Source organism: Engystomops pustulosus, chromosome 2 (genome assembly GCF_040894005.1).
Source record: "Engystomops pustulosus chromosome 2, aEngPut4.maternal, whole genome shotgun sequence".
In the NCBI taxonomy this organism is placed as follows: Eukaryota; Metazoa; Chordata; class Amphibia; order Anura; family Leptodactylidae; genus Engystomops; species Engystomops pustulosus.
Genome location: NC_092412.1, coordinates 231,248,465 through 231,268,555, shown reverse-complemented (window position 1 = coordinate 231,268,555; position 20,091 = coordinate 231,248,465). Strand labels below are relative to the sequence as shown.

Here is a 20,091-nt window from a genome sequence, read left to right as displayed (position 1 = left end):
TATATATATAATGTTTTAGTACTCACATCCCAATAAAATAGAAATTCTACTGGAGCATCTTTAAGATTCTTCATCATATTAATCCTCCTAGAAATGTGAATAAATTGCAGCTTAATACCATTTACATCAAAGGACATCTACCACCAGGATGAAAGATTGTAAACCAAGCACACTGATATGCAGGTGTGTGCGCCCTGCTCTGCTTTTAGCTTCTTCAGACCTTGTTTTTACAAGAAAATGGTTTTAAAACTTATGCAAATGAGCATGAGGGGCTTTGGGCTCAATAGATCTCAATGGAGCTTGAAGCCCTTCAGACTCAATTGCATATTTCTTAAAACCTTTTTTGGGAAAAACATGGGCGTAAGAAGCTAAAAGATGAGCAGATCCTCCCAGTGCGGGAACACACCAGTATGTCAGTGTGCTTGGTTTACAATCTATCATCTTGTTGGTAGATGATCTTTAAGCAATATCTACTATATATACATACCTAACTTATAGCCACCATTCAGGCAAAGAGAAGTCAATTTTTTCCAGATACTTATTGAAAATTTTAAAGGGAACCTGTCACCAGGGACCTCATTTTCACTAAAGAAAGCTTGCAGAAACCCATCACACCTGCAGTGCACATCTGCCTTTCTGCCTTTTATAAGCATTTGCATTACAATATAATTGTATGTTACAACTTGCCTTGCGCCCTGACAAAATCCTGGGGTAGTCAGAGGGGTTGGGCTTTGGTTTGGATGCATTTCAAAAAACAACATGTGACTTGTCTGTGTTACTCACTCTACTCTCAGCCCCCACCTTTGTGCTCCTGTACAGCTCCTCCCTCCACCATTGATGTCAGCTCAACAGGCTGTGATCTCTGAAGATGCAGGAGGGAGGAGCTGTACAGGAGCACAGATGATGGCTGAGAACTGAGCAATCTCCAGTCACTTGTTGTTTTATGAAATGCATCCAGACCAAAGCCCAATCCCTGGAACTACACAGAGGATGCTGTCAGGGTGCAAGGGAAGTTATAACACACAAATTGTATTGTAAAGCAAATGCTTATAAAAGACAGAGAGGCATTTTTGCACTGCAGCTGTAATGGGCTTCTGTAACCTGTCCTTAGTGAAAATTAGGTCCCTGGTGACAGGTTCCCTTTAAAACAGTACTAGCAAACTTGTGACTATGTATCAGTCAACTCCCTCAAAGTTACAATGTTACCACTGTTCAGGGCATGATCCAGATAACCTAAAGGATCTTACTTCCATTAATTATAGTCACTTGCCTCCTAACTTTGTAACTTTGTTATAAAATGTAAATTGTTAACGAAATATAAGAACATATTGTAATGAAATGCATTACATCAGGCACTTACCGTGTGTAATAAAGCCTGAATCCTTCTACTACAGGGAGTAAACATCATGATATCATTATTGATGAATATATATACACCTGTAATATTGCAGTATATCTTCTCTCTACAGATGGCTGGCATACACAGAGGCTCAGTATAACGGCACGGTCACGGTGTTGGAAGAAGGCTGTGAGCTGCCCCAAATTCAGGACAGTGGCTTAAAATCTATGCGGCCACTGAAAATGGTGAGGAGTCTGGAATTTTGGTTCTACTCGGAAAAATCATATGTCCTGATTAGTATCCTAGATACATAACCTGTAGATAAGCAGTGTCTGCAGTATCTGGCAGCTGCTTATCATCTTGTCCTCATGTTTAGTTCCCCGACTTTCCTCCTGACTCAAGAGATTTTTTTTTCCTCTTTATTCTATAATATCCATGAATATTGTGTACACAGCTCCTTTGCAGTTCTATGCATCTACATGTCAACAGACAACAAACATTCTCCTTATATGCAGATGAAGCAGCGTATTTATATATAATACATGTAGCGCAGATTTTTATGTGTTGTTTATAGGAGTGTCCCTTTAACAAATACATTGAACTCTGCTACATATAAGTAGTTTTATGTTTTGCATTAGGGCTAATGGACAGTGATCTCAGGATTGATTCTTCCTCATTATTACATTGAGTAGGGTCTAAAATATCAATTCTCCAGGAATTAGTTACATCACTAAAATACTGAAAGACGTCGATGTCATCGATCCCTCTCAATTATTGGATTAGTGCCTAAAGTTACTGTCTCAATTATGTCTTTGGTTCCCGGTTTGCTTAATTTGGAGCCATCGGGTGCAGTCTAGAATAATAATAATTCTTTATTTGTATAGTGCACACAGATTCCGCAGCGCTGCACAAAGCATGTCAGATCAGTCCCTGTCCCCATGGGGCTCACAATCTAATGAACCTACCAGTGTGTTTTGGAGTGTGGGAGGAAACCGGAGAACATACAAACTCTTTGCAGATGTTGACCTGGGTGGGATTCGAACCCAGGACCCCAGCGCTGCAAGGCAGAAGTGCTACCCACTCAGTCACCGTGCTGTACATGCACGCCTGATGCTCAGCAGCTGGATCTGGCTTAGAATGATGGGAGTTGCAGTAGGTCCAGCTGGGTGACCATATTCTAGCTTCCCCTGGGATCTTCTGGCTTGCAGTGCGAATACTTTGTTACTTTATAATCTAAAGCCTAATTGTGTGGAAGGAACAAATGTCGAGTTAATTTTTTTCCATTTGTTTCAGGGAGGATTAAAAGTACAGCTGCCCAGCGATCCGAAGGTAAGTGATGAGATTTCCATAGCTACGGCTCTGCATTCTCATCTCTGCAGTGCACCTCGCCGTACGCCTGAAATCTACTGATAATCATCTCTTTTACAGATAATTATATACGAGAAATCGCACTTCCAAGGCTGGTCAAGAGAGATCACAGAGCATGTCAGCAGCATCGGGCCACTTACCTGTGATGGAGATGACAGCAATAATCATCATATTGGCTCCTTACAAGTTATCGGTGGAATGTAAGGGCTCGGTTTTCTTACTTTGCGCTATGCCTATACATTTATGAAAGTATCATTTATTTGTGGACCTACCGTAGACCATTCACCCTTACACACCTAGTCTGACCAACTTTCCCCTTGACGTTGATGAGCATGCGTGTGCTATTACAGGCAGTCCCCAGGTTACATACAAGATAGGGTTAATAGGTTTGTTCTTAAGCTGAATTTGTATGTAAGTCGAAACTGTATATTTTATAATTGTAGATCCAGACAAAAAAAAAAATTTTCCCCAGTGACAATCTGAGTTTCAAATTTGTTTCCTGTAATGGGACCAATAATTATCCATAAAGCTTCATTACAGACACCTTACAGCTGATCATTGCAGTCTGGGACTATAGTAACATCCAGAGAGCTTCACCAGAGGTCACAGGGGGCAGAGGGGTCCGTCTTTAACTTTAACATCTGTAAGTCGGTTGTTCTTAAGTAGGGGACCGCCTGTAATGAGGAAAGGGCATTGAAATATTGCTATATACCACTTATGGTGGCTTATCGCCCAAATCCAGGTGTCCACTCCTTACCCACTCAGATATCTACCTTTAGGAAAGAGTCAAAACCCCATATTCCGTTCTTAAGGAGCAGAGGTATAGTGTCCAAAATCGTCCTATATGGCCACTGTCCAAGGCAACATCCCTTACTTAAGGACAGCTGACTTACAGACGACCCATAGTTACAGACAGACATCTCCGCCCATTGTGACTTCTGTTGAAGCTCTCTGGATGCTTCACTTAAATCCCAGGCTGCAATGATCAGCTGTAAGGTGTCTGTAATTAATTTTTAGCGATTGAGTGATTTTGTGAATTTTTAGTAATTTTTGTTTTACCTTTTTTATTTCATGTTACCTTCCATTTTACTTTATTCAGCATAGGGTTGACTCAGGCCACCCCATGACTGTTCCATTTGTGTGTCGTTGAGTTGACATTCCACAGTTATGATTGATATCTTCATTCCAATACTAGAGAGATTACCTATTGGAATGCGACTCTAGAAATAGTTGCATCGGATCCTGCTTGGGGTCAGGAGGCAGAAGCTACTGTCCGGTTGGATGTTTTGTTCTTTTTTGATTATTTGATATGATGTAAATTGATTTATACAACTGTCTCTGGATTCCAGATGGGTTGGCTATGAAAAAGAAAGATATAAAGGACAGCAGTATCTCATGGAAGAGGGTGATTATGAAGACTGGCATGCGTGGGGAGGATATAACGAAACCTTACAGTCGATACGATATCTTCAGGCAGTAAGTGTCTCTAAGAGTGGAATGTGCTCCCTGTCTGTGCTGGAGGCTCGATTCTAACCTGTTGTAAATCTGACCACCTGGGCTTATATCCTGGGCCGTAGCTAGCAAAGGGGGGCCCCATAGCAGAATTCTGAAAGGGGCCCCCCTTAACCCTGAAAAAATATACATATTGCTCGCATATTTACATATTATATTATACATAATTGCATTTACTCACACACATCTATGCATTGACCAATTGGGCAAGTTCTGTACAGCGCTGCGTAATCTGTAGGCGCCATATAAGTAAAGAATTATTATTATTGATGTATACAATTATGCACTTGTACAGTACTGTCCCAGTAGCTGCTGACCACATGGGAGAAGTAGACGTGAGATGTGAGATTCCTTGTCCAGCCATCCTGCTGTCCCCTCCCTCCCGATATTACTTAACTGAATGCCGGCTCAGCTGTGTACTATGGAATATGTGCTCTGTTATATACATATTATGATTTGTAATGTGCAGAATAACATGTATATAATGGTTCACATCCTATGTTCTTCAATGTCTCAGGTCAGATGCCAGGGCCGCCTCACACTGTGGGCCCCATAGCAAATGCTATGGCTAATACCACTGTAGTTACGCCCCTGGATATAGCAGTCTTGTGGTGTTGTAGAAATTCCTAAAGTTGGTCAATTGTTGGGTTTGTTAAACAAAATGTAGACCAAAGTTTTGGTCCTTTACAGAATATACAAATTATATAAACAGTAATTAAATATCATTGAATTTGATATATTCACTCCTTATTGTTTCCAAGGGATAATAACTATACGTTTCTGTACAAATCAGAGGCCTACAAGAAGCTTTATAGATCTGTATGACAACACGGTTATGGCTTCATGTGTAATATGCTTTTATAGATGTCCAAGTCCTGATCTAATTCCAAGTATTCTGCTTATATAATGCTATAAATATATTAAAACCTTTTCCCAAGTTCTCTTGAATTTTATAGAAGTGCTCTATACACAGCATGGTAGTCTCCATAATGATGCCACAACCAGGGCGACGCAGTACATATAATACCGTGCCACATAAACCTCTGTGGCCTTCACACTGTAAAAAAGGAACAAAAAAAAAACCCATTCACAATGCAGAAGATCCTCGTGGCCTTTTCCTATAGACATTCCCAGATCTGGCATAATGTTTAAAAGCCCTTATACTTCATGTGTCATTAATTGGTCACATTATACTCAATGCCTCTCCGCTATGTTAAGTTTAATCGACAAAAATAAAGTCTTGTTTATTTTGGCTATTACCAAGACGTTCTCATAGTCTTCTAAGCTTTAGAGACATCAGAAAGGTTCACATTATAGGTTTCCTTTATTAAGGCAAAGTCTATAAACTTTACGATACGGTGATAGGCGATTTTTACATATAAAAAGATTGTTAATTAGAGACTTGAATGTTCAACTCAAATATGTCACATAAATTATTTCCCATCCATATCATATTGGCCTCATGTACACAGCAGAGCCTATGTGGCAGCACATGGCTTCCCTAAAATACTTAGGACCCTTAAGCCTTATCCTATGGGGCATGTATCCTTATGACATATGATATATACCCGAGTATAAGCCTAGTATTTCAGCACAAAATTTGTTCTCAAAAACCCTAACTCTGCTTATACTCGAGTCAAGGAAAAAAAAATAGTCAAAACTCACCTTTCCGACGTCACCCGTAGGTCCTATGCTTGTTTCGATGCTCTGGTACCGCTGCGGGTCCTTCGGATCCTCTTCGGGTTTTTCCGCTCCTCTTTGGGTCACCGCGCGATGCTGGCAGCTCGCAAACAATGACGTCGGCAAGCAGCTGGCGTAATTCTGGGTGCCGGACGAGCGCGAAGACCCGAAGAGGAGCGGAAGGACCCGCGGCAGCATCGGAGACGGGCTGGGCAGGCTGTATACTACAGGGGCTTGGCAGGTTGAATACTACAGGGGCTGGGCAGGCTGTATACTACAGGGGCTTGGCAGGCTGTATACTACAGGGGCTGGGCAGGCTGTATACTACAGGGGCTGGGCAGGCTGTATACTACAGGGGCTGGGCAGGCTGTATACTACAGGGGCTGGGCAGGCTGTATACTACAGGGGCTGGGCAGGCTGTATACTACAGGGGCTGGGCAGGCTGTATACTACAGGGGCTGGGCAGGCTGTATACTACAGGGGCTGGGCAGGCTGTTTACTACAGGGGCTGGGCAGGCTGTATACTACAGGGGCTGGGCAGGCTGTATACTACAGGGGCTTGGCAGGCTGTATACTACAGGGGCTGGGCAGGCTATATACTACAGGGGCTGGGCAGGCTGTATACCACAGGGGCTTGGCAGGCTGTATACCACAGGGGCTGGGCAGGCTGTATACTACAGGGGCTGGGCAGGCTGTATACTACAGGGGTCTTGACGGCTATATACTACAGGGGTCTTGACGGCTATATACTGGGAGGCTGTGACCAATGCATTTCCCACCCTCGGCTTATACTAGAGTCAATAGGTTTTCCCATTTTTTTGTGTTGAAATTAGGGGTCTCGCCTTATACTCGGGTCGGCTTATACTCAAGTATATATATGGTAGATTTTTCAGGTTACAATTACTTGCTGACCAGAGGCTTTATCCAAACACAAACCAGAATAGGTGATCATAGGAAACAGGAGAGTCACAGGCAGTAACATATAGCAGTGATAGAGTTATGTTTATGCAACCCAGCTATATGTAGCAGGGTTAAAGCGAGCAAAGGACATAGTAGTAAAAATTTTCCTTCAGTTTCATACAAAGTCCTTTAAATATAACCACAAAAATACCTGGCGCTAGCTGTCGGACTGGGAAAGCATTGGAAAAGTCACCCTATGATGTCCCTGTGGGCTATGGCTCTGCCTAAAGCAGATATATATTGCCCTGTTAGGGGCAGAGCCAACAGACTTTGAGAGACCCTATGAGTGGATAGGGAGAACTTACTTTGTCTGGCAGCTGCTGGATGGTGGAGCGAATGGGAAAAATGCAGCCAGAGACTAAACAGCGAAGTTGGACAGAACCAGGTCAAAACCAAGGTGCTAGCAAAGCACAGTATTGAATTACTAGGGAGAGGTCCAGTAAATGTAGCAGAGGTTGGATACACAGAATAGCAGAGTTATAACTAGCATAAAAAGTATGACAAGACTAGTAGAACCAGCAAGGTGTAATGGAACTGAACAGGTATATAAAGGAGTTCCTTGATGTCGCCCCCAGCAGCTGACTCGATGGGCCATCAATCCCTTTTGCTGGAAAGGGCTGCAGAGGAGCTGGGTTTAGTTCAATCAGTCCCAAAACAACCACAACCTAGCCACAGTTAAAAGACACAAAACACTGAAGAGAATCAACGCCATCTTCTGTAGACATGCTGCCATGGATGTTACATTACTTATGTACATTACAGCGGTATTCTTCACTTCAGTAGCTATGATGTAGGTGATATGTCTGCATAGATTTGTGCAAAGGCACCGTTTTTTGTGCCCTTCTCTCTAGATTCGTACATTTCTGTAATACCTGTAAAGCCCTAACAAACTGGATTAAGTCTGTTTTTTACTTGTAAAGTTCCACAATCAAAAAACGAAAATGTCACACAATGTCCCATATTATTCTTGTGTTGCTAATTTAGTTACTCTTTAACTTTGGTTGGTAAAGCTGAGATAAGGGGCGCCCGCTGGCATGATTGATGTGTGCATGTGCATTCCACTCGGATTAATCAGTGCTCAGTGATGCCAATTAGGAACTAAACATGACCGGTTTATTTTCCAACTCCACCTGGTTTACAAACAGGCTGAGAGTACAAAGCACAGCGCCAGGATATGATGCTGTACATGACAAAGACCGGGCGCTATGTGTTACATGGCAGCCACTTGTCTATAGTGTTGGAAATAACTTTTGGACTACTAAATTGCAAGAAATGGTTCAGATTGTTGGATGCATTTTTGCCTTTCCATCTGGCATCACTTGCACCAAAGCAGAATATTAGGGAAAACTTATTTTGCCCAAACGTATTTTGCAGAAAGTTGAATATTACATCTTCTACGAGGATGTCTACTATAGACATAAGATTCACAGAATCTTATGTAGGAATAAAGTTTTTGATTAGGTCGGACAACTTTGGCTATAAAGTGTAGTAACTAACACTATACATAATATATTAATGTATAATTAATGTATACAATGTATAATGAGGGCAGAAAAGGGAGAGAAGCGGAGCTGGATATATAGATCCATATGATATGGAGCTGGATTTCTAAATAAACCTTGGCAGGACTCCTAGTAGACATAGTGAGAGTCCTGATTACCCCGCCCACACACAGTGATTGACAGTCCAGTTAGTGTGTGAATACAGAACAATGTCAATCACTGTGTATGGGTTGGACAATGAGGACTCTTACTTTCTCCCCTGGGAGTCTTTTTGGGACTCTGATTTTTCTCAGATATCTTACACCAACAACATAAGGTGTTTGTTTATATAGAGATACAAATACAATCTAACACATACATATTCACTTACCAGCAAATTGTTGTGTCCTATAGGACTTTTTAGAATCATCTGTCACCTTGTATGAAACGGACCAAGAAGATGGGAAACAAATCAATCTTTACAATCAAGCGATCCCTGATCTGGAGCTGGCGGGACATAACACAAGAACGCAGTGTATAGACGTCAAGAAGGGAATGTAAGTAGATTTTCTGCTACCAGTGGAGATACAGATTTATCTGATTTATCTATCAATGCTTATATCCAAAAAGAACAAACCAATATGAACAGTCTTAGGAATACTCTCTACAACACTTACAGTGGATTGGAAATGGCGGGATTGTATTAATAGGCTACATTGAGCATTATTTGCCTTAGTATAGAACTACTTACATTTTACATGATAAAGGTTTGATCGCTGGAGTCAGATCCCCAGTGATCGCATAAACAGGAAACCATATGTGGCCCCTCGTTCTCTATATGATCACTCCATTAACTTCTTAAGAAATACAACACAGCTATCTCCCACAACCCTACAGAAGTAAGGGAAGTGCTGGTCGATCATTCATATGGAACATTGTTAGAACCTTGTCAACTCCCATACTTATCTTTACATGGCTTCCAATATTGAGACCTCCAAATATAAGGAATGGTTTTACTTTCATGTAAATGGTAAACTATGTCATTATTAGGTCAATCCCTTTAAGGATATTCCCATACAATAAAGGGCTGCACGGTGTAAGTAAGTAGCACTTCTGCCTTGCAGGACTGGGGTCCTGGGTTCAAATCCTGTTCTCTCAGTGTTTGCGTGGGTTTCCTCCGGGTCCTCCGGTTTCCTCCCACACTCCAAAACATACTGTTAGGGTGTTTACATTGTGAGCCTCATGGGGACAGGGACCAATTTGACATGCTTTGTGCAGCGCTGCATAGTCTGTGTGCGCTATATAAATAAAGAATTATTATTATTAATTCTATGCTAATAATCCTCATTGCACACAATCTCTGGTGCATTAGTAGTCATATGGTTACATGTTGACACTATAGCATATTAGTTTTCACGTAGACTGGAACTAATGTCTAAACTTTATAGATTTACTTATTATTATTATTCTGTATAAGGAAATGCACCTTTATTAAGTTCCCTTATATTTGGGGCTATAGTGTTGTAGATTGTTATTCCCAGGTGATGGAGGTGTCGTTGAGTTTTATAGAGTATTCCCTATTAATGATGCTTGGCTAATCAGCTCTAGTAAAATTAAGGGGAATTAAATGGGAAAGTAGATGCACGCACTGGGAGATGAGGCTGTGAGGTTGCCACGATTAAACACAACTTGAAAAAAAAACCCTGTTGTCTCTGCCCTGTGGAGGAAGCCATGCTTGGGTTCATGTATAGATAAGCTATAAATCTATAGCTTAGAGTAAATGTAGTTGTTCAGTGAAATCTTTAAAATTTCCTACATTTGAAACCTATAAATCTTCATGGACAATAAAAGGTTGGTGGCACTTGGCTTGTATGACATATATGAAGTGACGGGAGACCATGTCCATACCATGTAATGTTATGTGTCTAAACATTTGTCATGTATTATAAATGAAGCCAATAGAATATTGAACTACGTTGGGTACAATATAGCCCCAATCTTTGTCTTGCAAAAGAGGCCTTAGTCATTGAGTGGCCATGTTCCTCTAAGTGAAAAGGTTGGTGTCAACATGGTTCCCATTACTGTTCCTATTTGCCTCCCAGTTTTCCTGAGAGGTATAGTTTAGAGATATCTTAGAGTATCTGACTATAGAATAATAGGTAATATAGATAGTAAGAAGGGGAATCCAGCAGAATCTACGCATGCGGTCTCAAAAATTTCTGTCCCATTATGTAGCTTCTCATAATGTACAATCTGGGAGTAAATAGATGTCATGCATGCTATATGGTGTAATATAAAGGTGATATAGTGTAGCACATGGAGTTCATAAGATTATGTTACCTTTTAGGACATCAGAGGTGTAACTTGAAGTTTCTTCTTTCCATAGGTGGGTGGCCTACCAGCAGAAGCATTTCTGTGGAGAACAATACATACTGGAAAAAGGCAGATACAAAACATACGTGGACTGGGGAGGGAGCAATAATACTATTATGTCCATCAGACCCGTTCTTCTGGTGAGTTTCACTGGATATCTTATAGCCGTCTACAGTGCAAGTATTAGACAGCTATTACAGTAGAGGTGACGTATGAGTGCAGTGTAGTGTGCAGGGGGCGTAAGATTCATGAATTGTGGCCCATGTTCTTCATGAATTTGGCGCTCCCTGTACTGCACCGAGAGAGTTCACCAACTTTTTTTTTGGTGCACCTTAGGGCGTGCGACACACTTGTGTCGAACACTGCATGGTAAATGTGGGGCATGGTGCAACTGTGCACTGGAATGTATAAATTTGTGTCGGGTATAGTGCAGCCACTAAAAAAATGTGCTGCATGCCTCGTGATGTATCCGGCGGGGGCCTGGCGTAGAAATAAATGCAGCCAAGTGTGCTGGCCCACCCCCCTCCGGCCATACCCACCCAATGGCCAACTGCGACCCCGCTTCACGCCCCTTTACGTCCCCCTGGTATGAAGGAAAAATAATCGCCAGTGCTAGCTATAATCTAGCATTTGCAATTATGTTAAAAATGAGATTAAGTCACATTAAGCATCCCACGGAAAATCCATACCATGAGTTAAAAATAGGGATAGTGAATAAGGATTCGGACCCAAACTTTGCGGTTCAGGTCTACTCAACACTTGCTGAAATCCTTTTGTTTTAATTCAACCCTCCAGCAAGAAAGAATACATTTACTATACATTAGATAAGCAGTCATCAGTTAGTCGCTGTTAGGTTACTTTTCTGGGAAGACGTTTGCTTTAAAAGAGAAGTTTATCCTAAATGCGGAAAAAAACTCCAAAATGAGTGAAGAACCATCCGGTCGTCTCTGTTTCTCAGCTATTTGTCATCTGTGTAGTCACTTGTGGGGAGGGGGCATAGGGAAAAAATGGGTCCAATCATTCTCAAAGCCAGAGTGATTGTTCTTATAGACTTCTACTAATGCAAATCTCTATAATTTCATGGTGTGTGGTTACTCTATGTGGAGAAGTCTTGTCAAAATACCTTAAATCTGAATACCTACTGAAATAAGGTCCATTTTACTTTCAGGAACCGCTTGGACGTAACGATGTAAAACACTCAGTAAGTTCTATTTTCTAAAATTCTTTCCATTATTAAAATTATTTCCAAATTCTAAGAAATGTATTTGTTCATCTGTTTGTGCATCAGTATGTGAGAACTGTTTGTTCTATGTCCACATTAGAGTTTATCTCATTCATTACACTTACAATGGCTTTAGTGCCAACTCCTCGTGTATTCCCCCTGGACTAGAAGTCTATGCAACGTTTTTGGAAAGGGAGGTGCACTTTAGCTGTTTCAATTCAGGTAGAAAATGTGGGAAAATACAGAATAAAGTTAACTTTCTAACTAAGTTCAAGTTAAAGATGATGTTTCTCCCAGACTCTATATGATCCAGGTCCCTGCAATGTTAAGGGACATTTTTTCCAATTCAGCATGGATAAACAAGGGACACTTACTCATAGATGCAGGCACCGTGACTATGGTAATCTTCTTATATTTGTTATCCATGACCTCCTTCCTTCTAAAGTCAACTTTGAAACATGCTAATGAGTCTGAAGGGCTCCTGGGGTTGTTAAACTATCTCCCTCCCTCTACCTATTCACACACCCCCCTCCCTCTGCCTGGTGTAATGTCACTGCCACTGCCTGTGAATGGGCAGCCCGGGGGGGGGGGCTCTAGAAACACCCCCAGGAGGTCTTCAGACTTTCAAAAAAAGTTTATTTTAGATGAAAGGAGGCCATGGATAACAATTATAAGAAGATCACCACAGTCATGGTGCCTGGATCTATGAGTAAGTGTCCCTGGTTCACCATGATGGATTTTGATGGTAAATTTCCTTTAAGCTGTACAGAGATTGCGTCTACATTCTTTTGCAAAAAAAAGGTAAATACCAAAAATTCATCCCTGTGACAGATGCTAATAGAGGGGGTCCCAAATGTTCTCTTCTGAGCTTCAATAGAGATATCTTGAGGTTTATCGTCTGTCTGCAGGAAATCTAAGCTATAGGCACTGGCTGGAACTGAACCCCCTGGAAGCTTATACATTTATGAAAATATCAAGGACCTAATAACATCTGTATAAAACATCCCATAATTATTGATAAATAGAGGGATATTTGGGAACATTTGAGCCCAGAACTGTAATGACTTATTGGGTTATTGAGAAATTTGTCCATGCAGCAAAAGTAGCCGCTGTATCGCAGTGGTCTTCTTGTGATCACATGTTTCCGGGGACAGCAACAATGTACTGATGAGAAGATGACGTAGGAGATGTTTTTGACCACATTAGTAATGACTACATAACCGATAAGCCTGCATGTTATCTGGGTATGATCGGTATGTTCTCTACCTCTGTTACACAGTAACATCAAATTACATCAAGTCACATGACTTTGAGCAGGGAAGCGGCCATCACCCTTGTGTGTTGTGGTGTAACGTTTGTCGTACGGATTTGGAAAGGTTACTGTCAGCAATATCATGACTTAGGACTTAGATGATAAAATCAGTGAACACTTCCCTCCTGTAATATTAAGTCTTCTTGTTTTTACAATGTAAATATTATTCCCCCTCAGGTCACTGAAAATTGTAGAAACTTTTTGTATGGTGGCCTTCCATCCATATTCAGTCTCATCATGCCCGATCCTTTTGTACGATAAACGTCATGTCCGGTAGTGAAATAATATACACTCTACTCTGCCCAGCATTCAGGTGCATGATGGGGTTTGGGGACCGAGCATTGCGGGTTCTGGTCCCCAAATACGGACTTTAGCCATAAGTTCAAGTTTGGCCTTCAGGCTCGCCCATCGGCTGGGCAGCCCATCAACCGGCTCTTCACACCCACTGCTAACACTATGTTATCAGCATTTAATGGGCTAAAACCTGCTTTGTGGGCGGCCTTGAATGGGTCAACTCTGACGTTAGTGCTAGCAATGATCACAGATGTAAGCCGTGTATTTGGCAAGCCAAACTGAAGTTTTGTTCAAGTTTCAGCCGAACCCAACTGTGCCCGCTCATAATGAATAGCTCTCAAATCTACTGAAGGTGTATGGACACCTTAAACATTGTACATGCCCTATCCTGAATTCCAAAACTTCATCTGATAGGGACGAAGTTGGGTCCAGCTCACCTTTGTTTTCACCTCACCTTTGAGGTCACCTTTGAGGTCATATATTCACAGATTGCCTAGGAAATTAAGTAACGTTACTTCCAGGCCATCAGTCCTCTCTATAAAAGCCTTGAATGTCCGGATAAGACTGGTGACTGCCGGTGCAGCATTGTGCGATGGGGCATCAAGAAATGGCTGTGATGACGCCTCACTGCCTGCAGGGAAGCAGCGGAATATTCGATTTATTATTGACTTCTTCCATTATTAGAATGATTCCATCCATAAAGGGAGAGATTACAGTAATCACATTATATAAGATAAAAGCACATAATGCATTTTCCTAACACAATCAATAAAACTGCTCCAAATCAGACCTTGAAGTGCTCATATACAGTATTTTGGACAATTCCTTTTTTTAAATGATAAGCTGATGATACGACTGATGAATGTATTATACAGTGATTAGATCAGAGCAAATGTTTATATTCCCTGCAGCGCCCCCACAGGAAATGAAGTGTATTACACAAATATATCAATTCTCAGTCCTCCAAGGCGACATGTTATCTTTTCAGCTGTCCTAGGACACATAAAACTTCCAGAATTTTAATATTTTTATGTTTTTGGCTATTTCAGATTAAATTATATTCAGGTCCCGAGTTCCAAGGAGAAGCCGTGGATTTGACACAGGCCGTATCTGACTTTACATCCTTTATGCCAATGTCTTTCAAGGTCTTAAGAGGATGGTAAGAGGGACATGGGACTGGGGATGTGGAAGTGGGAAATGGAATATGGTTGCCAAAGTTATAGTCCCCAAACTCCCATCATTTGATGTTGCATTAATTTATGTCATAATATCGTCATGTACTATGTATACTGTATATTGTACATATACTGTTTATATGACTTTCTGCTTCTGTGGACAATAATGATATATTTGTCACCTCTTCTCTTCCAGCTGGCTGCTGGGCTATGAAGCAGACTCTCGTGACAATCTGTGTGTGTTAGAAGAGGGGCATTTTCCGGATTTGGCATCATGTGGATGCCCTACAGCTGAGATCAAATATATCAAGCCAATAGATTATGTAAGATATTTGTAGCATCTGCTTCTCAGTTTGCAAAGTTTAATGCAGAATGTGATTTTGCTTAATGTTGGTAATGAGTGATATTCACATTGCAATCGAGTGACTTGTATCAAATAATTCCATTGTAGTAGTTACAATATAGTCTGTATATGAGAACCTTGCCAATTATCCAGGAGTGCGGTGACATCCTCCGTCGAATGACAGAATATATATTGGACAAGTTGGTTGTTTAGTGTCTCAGAACCTCCTTCTCCTACAACAATTAGTAATTTGGAACCTACATATTTAGCAGCTTCTAGAAAGACTCAAGTTCATCCATTTTATACTCTACATCAAGTTGATCCAGAGGGATAGAAAATCCACTTTGTTGATGGGACAAGCCATACCACTGGTTACTTTAATTTAGTTTATTGTCAAAAGACATTTAATCATGCTTGAAATTTTCAAATTTATACGATTTAAGGAGTCGTAAATTTAGACAGACCTATAAAACTGTCCACAACTTGCCCTTGGCCAACAAATACTAGAACAACACTGCTAGGAAGACATAAATAGGATCTAAGAAAGACCGAAGATGACAATACTGCTCTCAAACAGTTTGCCTAAAAAATACAAATTTTTCAGTTCACATCTTTTGTTAAAGGGAACCTGTCACCAGGGACCTCATTTTCACTAAAGACAGGTTGCAGAAGCCCATCACACCTGCATTGCATATATGCCTTTCTGCCTTTTCTAAGCATTACAATATAATAGTGTGTTATAAATTAACTTGCACCCCGACAGAATCCTCTGGGTAGTCCCAGGGGTTGGGCTTTGGTCGGATGCATTTCAAAAAAACAACACATGACTTGTCTGTGCTGCAGACTCCTCAGCTCTCATCCTCCACCTTTGTGCTCCTGTACAGCTCCTCCCTCCTTCTCCTCCTCCTCCTAGTGAGCTGACATCAGTGGGGGAGGGAGGAATTGTTGTGGGGGACAAGGTGGAGGCCAAAAGCTGAGAAGTCTGTAGTACAGACAAGTGATGTGTTGTTTTTTGAAATGCATCCAACCAAAGCCCAACCCCTGGGACTACACAGAGGATTCTGTCAGGGTGCAAGGTAAGTTATATCACACAATTATATTGTAATGTAAATGCTTAAAGAAGACAGAAAGGCATGAATTCAATGCAGCTGTGACAGGCTTCTGTAACCTGTCTTTAGTGAAAATGAGATCCATGGTGATAGGTTCCCTTTAAGATGTCATCAACACTGAAATTATACATTTCATTTAATCCTCTTTGAGAGGAACATCCTAAACTTAGTCAGGGACGTAACTACAGTTGTAGTTGCCATAGCAGCTGCTATGGGGCCCGCAGTATCAGGGGGCCCCTGCATCCAGGATATTCTTTGTATATATGCTGTATGTGTCTGTATCTGCTCTATCTGTGTTTGCATATGTGATGTGTATATGCTGTATGTCTGTGTATTTGATCCATAATTGTATATGGCACTGTATGTGTATATGCTGGATGTATATATGATATATATACTGTGTGTGATTGTAACTCAAGGTGTCAGTATACAAATATGTTTATTTTTTAAGGCGGGAGGAGGGTCCAATTCAGAAATCTACTATGGGGCCCAGCCTCTTTTTGTTAGGTCCCTGCAATTAGTAGTTATTCCAATAAGTTGTCCCCAAATATATGATTGTTTTTATATAATGTATATGGCGGCTCCACAACATTGTGATTTTTCTTACTAATCCTAGGTCTTTGCTGAACCTTCTATAAGTCTGTTTGCCTTGGACTCTTGTGAAGGGAGAGAATTGCACTTTGAAGAGGCTGTGACCTCAGTCCTTAGCAAGGACCTTCACTTTTTTACCCAGTCTGTGTGGGTCAGAAGAGGACTGTAAGTATCATATTAATAATCATTCTCTACTTTGTATTCTTCAACAATTTTTTATTGAGTCCAGTCAGTTCTTTATCACTTTGATGTTTGCCTTTATGAAGTATCAAGTATAGAGAGGAGTCTCAATGGGTCGTCATAATACAAAGTATAATATTACATGTTTAATTATATCTTAAGATGGAGGCACGTGGTCCCAGTCTACATCGTATCAGTCACTAATTTGGGGTTACAATGGAAGAAAAAAAATGGTCACTACTCACTAGAATCTGGGAAAACCAGGCTATAGCTATATTTTCAGAGTCCGGAAATGTACATAGTACAAAAGATATGAGGATATGGTCACTATATAAAGACCAAAATGGTCTGAAATACGTCAGACAATATCCTTGGACCTGTTGTAATATGTGCAGTTCCCGACTGTGAAAATGAAGCTATAGCCTCGTAGTTACCAGATTCTAGTAAGTTCTGACAATTTTTTTCTTCCATTGTATCTGCAAGAAGCGGGAGACTTTTCTGCAGGTCTTGAATCGGGGGGGTGAGCTGACTGTACCTGTTGTTCATTTTCTAACTCATTTGGGGTTACCTGGGATATCTGAGAATTAGATGATCATTTCTCTGTCTCCACAAAAAGTAAATTCCAAACGTAAAAGCGTGACCAATACATTATTATTACAATGTGACCAAGCAAAACATTTTCTTGTACTTTTGTCTGAGCTGCAGATAAAACTTAGAATTCTTTTTCTTAGCTGTGGGTGTAACTGTTGAGTGAAGAAGTATCACATACCATCCCTGATCTGCAAGTTGCAGCCCTATAGCTTAAAGGGGTGTTCTCATTTCAGCAAGTAATTGATATTGTTTGAATAAGGAAAAGTTATACAATTTTCCAATATACTTTCTGTATCAATTCCTCACTGTTTTCTAGATCTCTGCTTGCTGTCATTCTATGGAAAGCTTCTATGGTTAGTTTCAGTGGACAGGAATCTGACCATAGTCACACAGGTGCACGGCTCATTAGTATCACAGACAGTGAATATCATCTGTTCTCAACTATTCCTCTTGGTCTCATAAAGAGTGTCAGCACACCTGCACAACATGGAAACCCCCCACTCTAGCTCTCCATAGTCTCAGCATTGAGACCTCAACCTATGATTCTGTAGAAAAAAACCATGGGATCACAGCTACTGAATTTCCATTGTTGTCTTTCTCCAGTGGGTTTGCCCTTTAAAAAATAGTTTTCTTCATATGACAGTAGTCATAGTGAGTCTTAGGCCGCATTCAGACATACGTGTGCTCGCTGGGCTGTAGCCTGGGTGAGCAGACATTGGCGCGCTGGAGAGGATAAGCGCTGCTCACCCCTCCCTTCTCCATAGGGAAGAGCGCCACACGCCCGCAAACACGGAGAAAGATAGAGCATGCTCTAATATTTTCTCCCCATTTGGCATCTCAGCAAATACATGAGTTTTGATGGGGCTTTAACTTGTAAATCAGATAAGATTCTTCCAAAGGTCAGATCTGTCCTCAGAACAATAGTTTTCACATTCCTTATTGAAATATGACAAGTATCTGCAAATGTATGCTTCCTCGAAAAGACGTATCTACTCAGTCTAGAACACTGATAATATTATAGACCTTCCATAAGGGGTTAAATGCAGGGTCACCTTGTTGTATATTTGTCAATTCTCTTATATATGACTGTTATCTATGGGTTGTGGTATGCTGATCCAGTCCTGATGATAAGCCACAGTAAATCCTTGGCATGATTCACATTTTTCTGGATTTTTTAATAATTTTTATGATTTTTTTCCCCTCACAACACAATAACACTGGTCTCCTTATGTGGTACTAGGGCCATTGGAACAGGGCTGAACCCACCATTAAGAGCCTATGCCAAGGGGGTCCAGTTACAGAGGGGCGTCTCAAGGAGCAGGAATTTTTTCCATACTTTTTATTTGCATCCTTGGCCTGACAGCTGCCAGACTGACAATGTATGATGAACCATAGTATGTGGGAGAAAAAATGGGGGGGGGGGGGTATGTCATATAGGTGTGTAAACACCAAGTTAAATGGTCCATTGGGGTGGGCTATTGGAGTGGAGGCATGAGGTCATATAAGGCATGAGGTATATAAGATGGGGACACAAGTGATGGGTCTATAGAAGTGGGCATGTAGGGGGTAACAGTATAGGAATGGGGGCAACATGGGGTAATAGTCTTTAGGAGTGGGGTGTTATCTATGGGATTATAGTTGGTTAAAGATGATACGCTCGGATTTAGGGTTCAGCCGCGGGAGCCAGACATATTGCTGGATTGGCAGGACATACAGCCAATCTGGCAAATTGACACCCCTAGCTAGTAGTCATGGCTATGATCGGCCATGGGCCAGTGTTAGCTGTAAAATCAGCCCTGCCTATGAGACTGTTAACCAGGGGCGGTCTAAGATTTGCCACGGGCCATGGGTTGTAGGAATATTATAGCCGCTACAAGTCTGGAATTTATGTCCTACATATGGTACTAGAATCAGCTTCTTGGGGAATGGAGGATGTGTCCCTTCTGCTGCTTTCAATCTGCTGTTTCGTGACCTGTTAGAGGACCTTCAAAGGTCCTGAAAAAGCACTTGAGTACATGTGTATTGAGAGCATGAAGATATGTATGAGGATTACATAGGTAAAGGTCCTTCTCAGTATAAAAGTTTGGTGATTTGGGTGGTCACCTACAAGGCTTGGGCCCCAACCTACCTATATTATACTCCACTACTACTGTTACCTCCCCACCCTCTTATTGTAACATCCATGAGCCAAATTGTAGTATTACAGAAGCAAATGGTCACATGACATAGTTTCAGGGTCATTTAAGCTCTACCCTGAGGGAGAATCCTGAATTTCCCTAACAAGGTGCAGCCCTGGCAGAGGCACGTCTTGTATTTGCAGAGACTGTTTCTGTCTCACACACAGTTTCCACTGACACTCGGTCGCTGGTTACTTTCCACCTTCAAATTAAACAATTTGTGAAGGGAAATGTTAAGCGTCTCTAGTATTTGCACACGCCTGTTTGCACATTCTTGGACGTTTATTCTCGTGTCTTCTCATGAACTTTGCTGAATTGTTTTATGACAGTCTCTATCCCCTCACATTCACTATTCTGAAGGCACTTTAGTGAACAAAAAAAACT

The 20,091-nt window shown here is 41.2% G+C and overlaps 1 protein-coding gene across 1 annotated transcript in view; it reads left to right on the top strand.

Annotated features, from left to right (window-relative positions):
- The window catches only part of CRYBG3 (crystallin beta-gamma domain containing 3), a 122,289-nt gene that overhangs the window by 85,971 nt on the left and 16,227 nt on the right, over positions 1-20,091 (top strand). The window contains exons 9-18 of the mRNA XM_072138512.1: positions 1,470-1,584; positions 2,633-2,668; positions 2,768-2,907; positions 4,057-4,183; positions 8,755-8,897; positions 10,727-10,853; positions 11,882-11,914; positions 14,591-14,700; positions 14,913-15,039; positions 16,785-16,924. Of these exons, the coding sequence (XP_071994613.1) occupies positions 1,470-1,584; positions 2,633-2,668; positions 2,768-2,907; positions 4,057-4,183; positions 8,755-8,897; positions 10,727-10,853; positions 11,882-11,914; positions 14,591-14,700; positions 14,913-15,039; positions 16,785-16,924 (1,098 nt within the window). The remainder of the gene's footprint in view (positions 1-1,469; positions 1,585-2,632; positions 2,669-2,767; positions 2,908-4,056; positions 4,184-8,754; positions 8,898-10,726; positions 10,854-11,881; positions 11,915-14,590; positions 14,701-14,912; positions 15,040-16,784; positions 16,925-20,091) is intronic.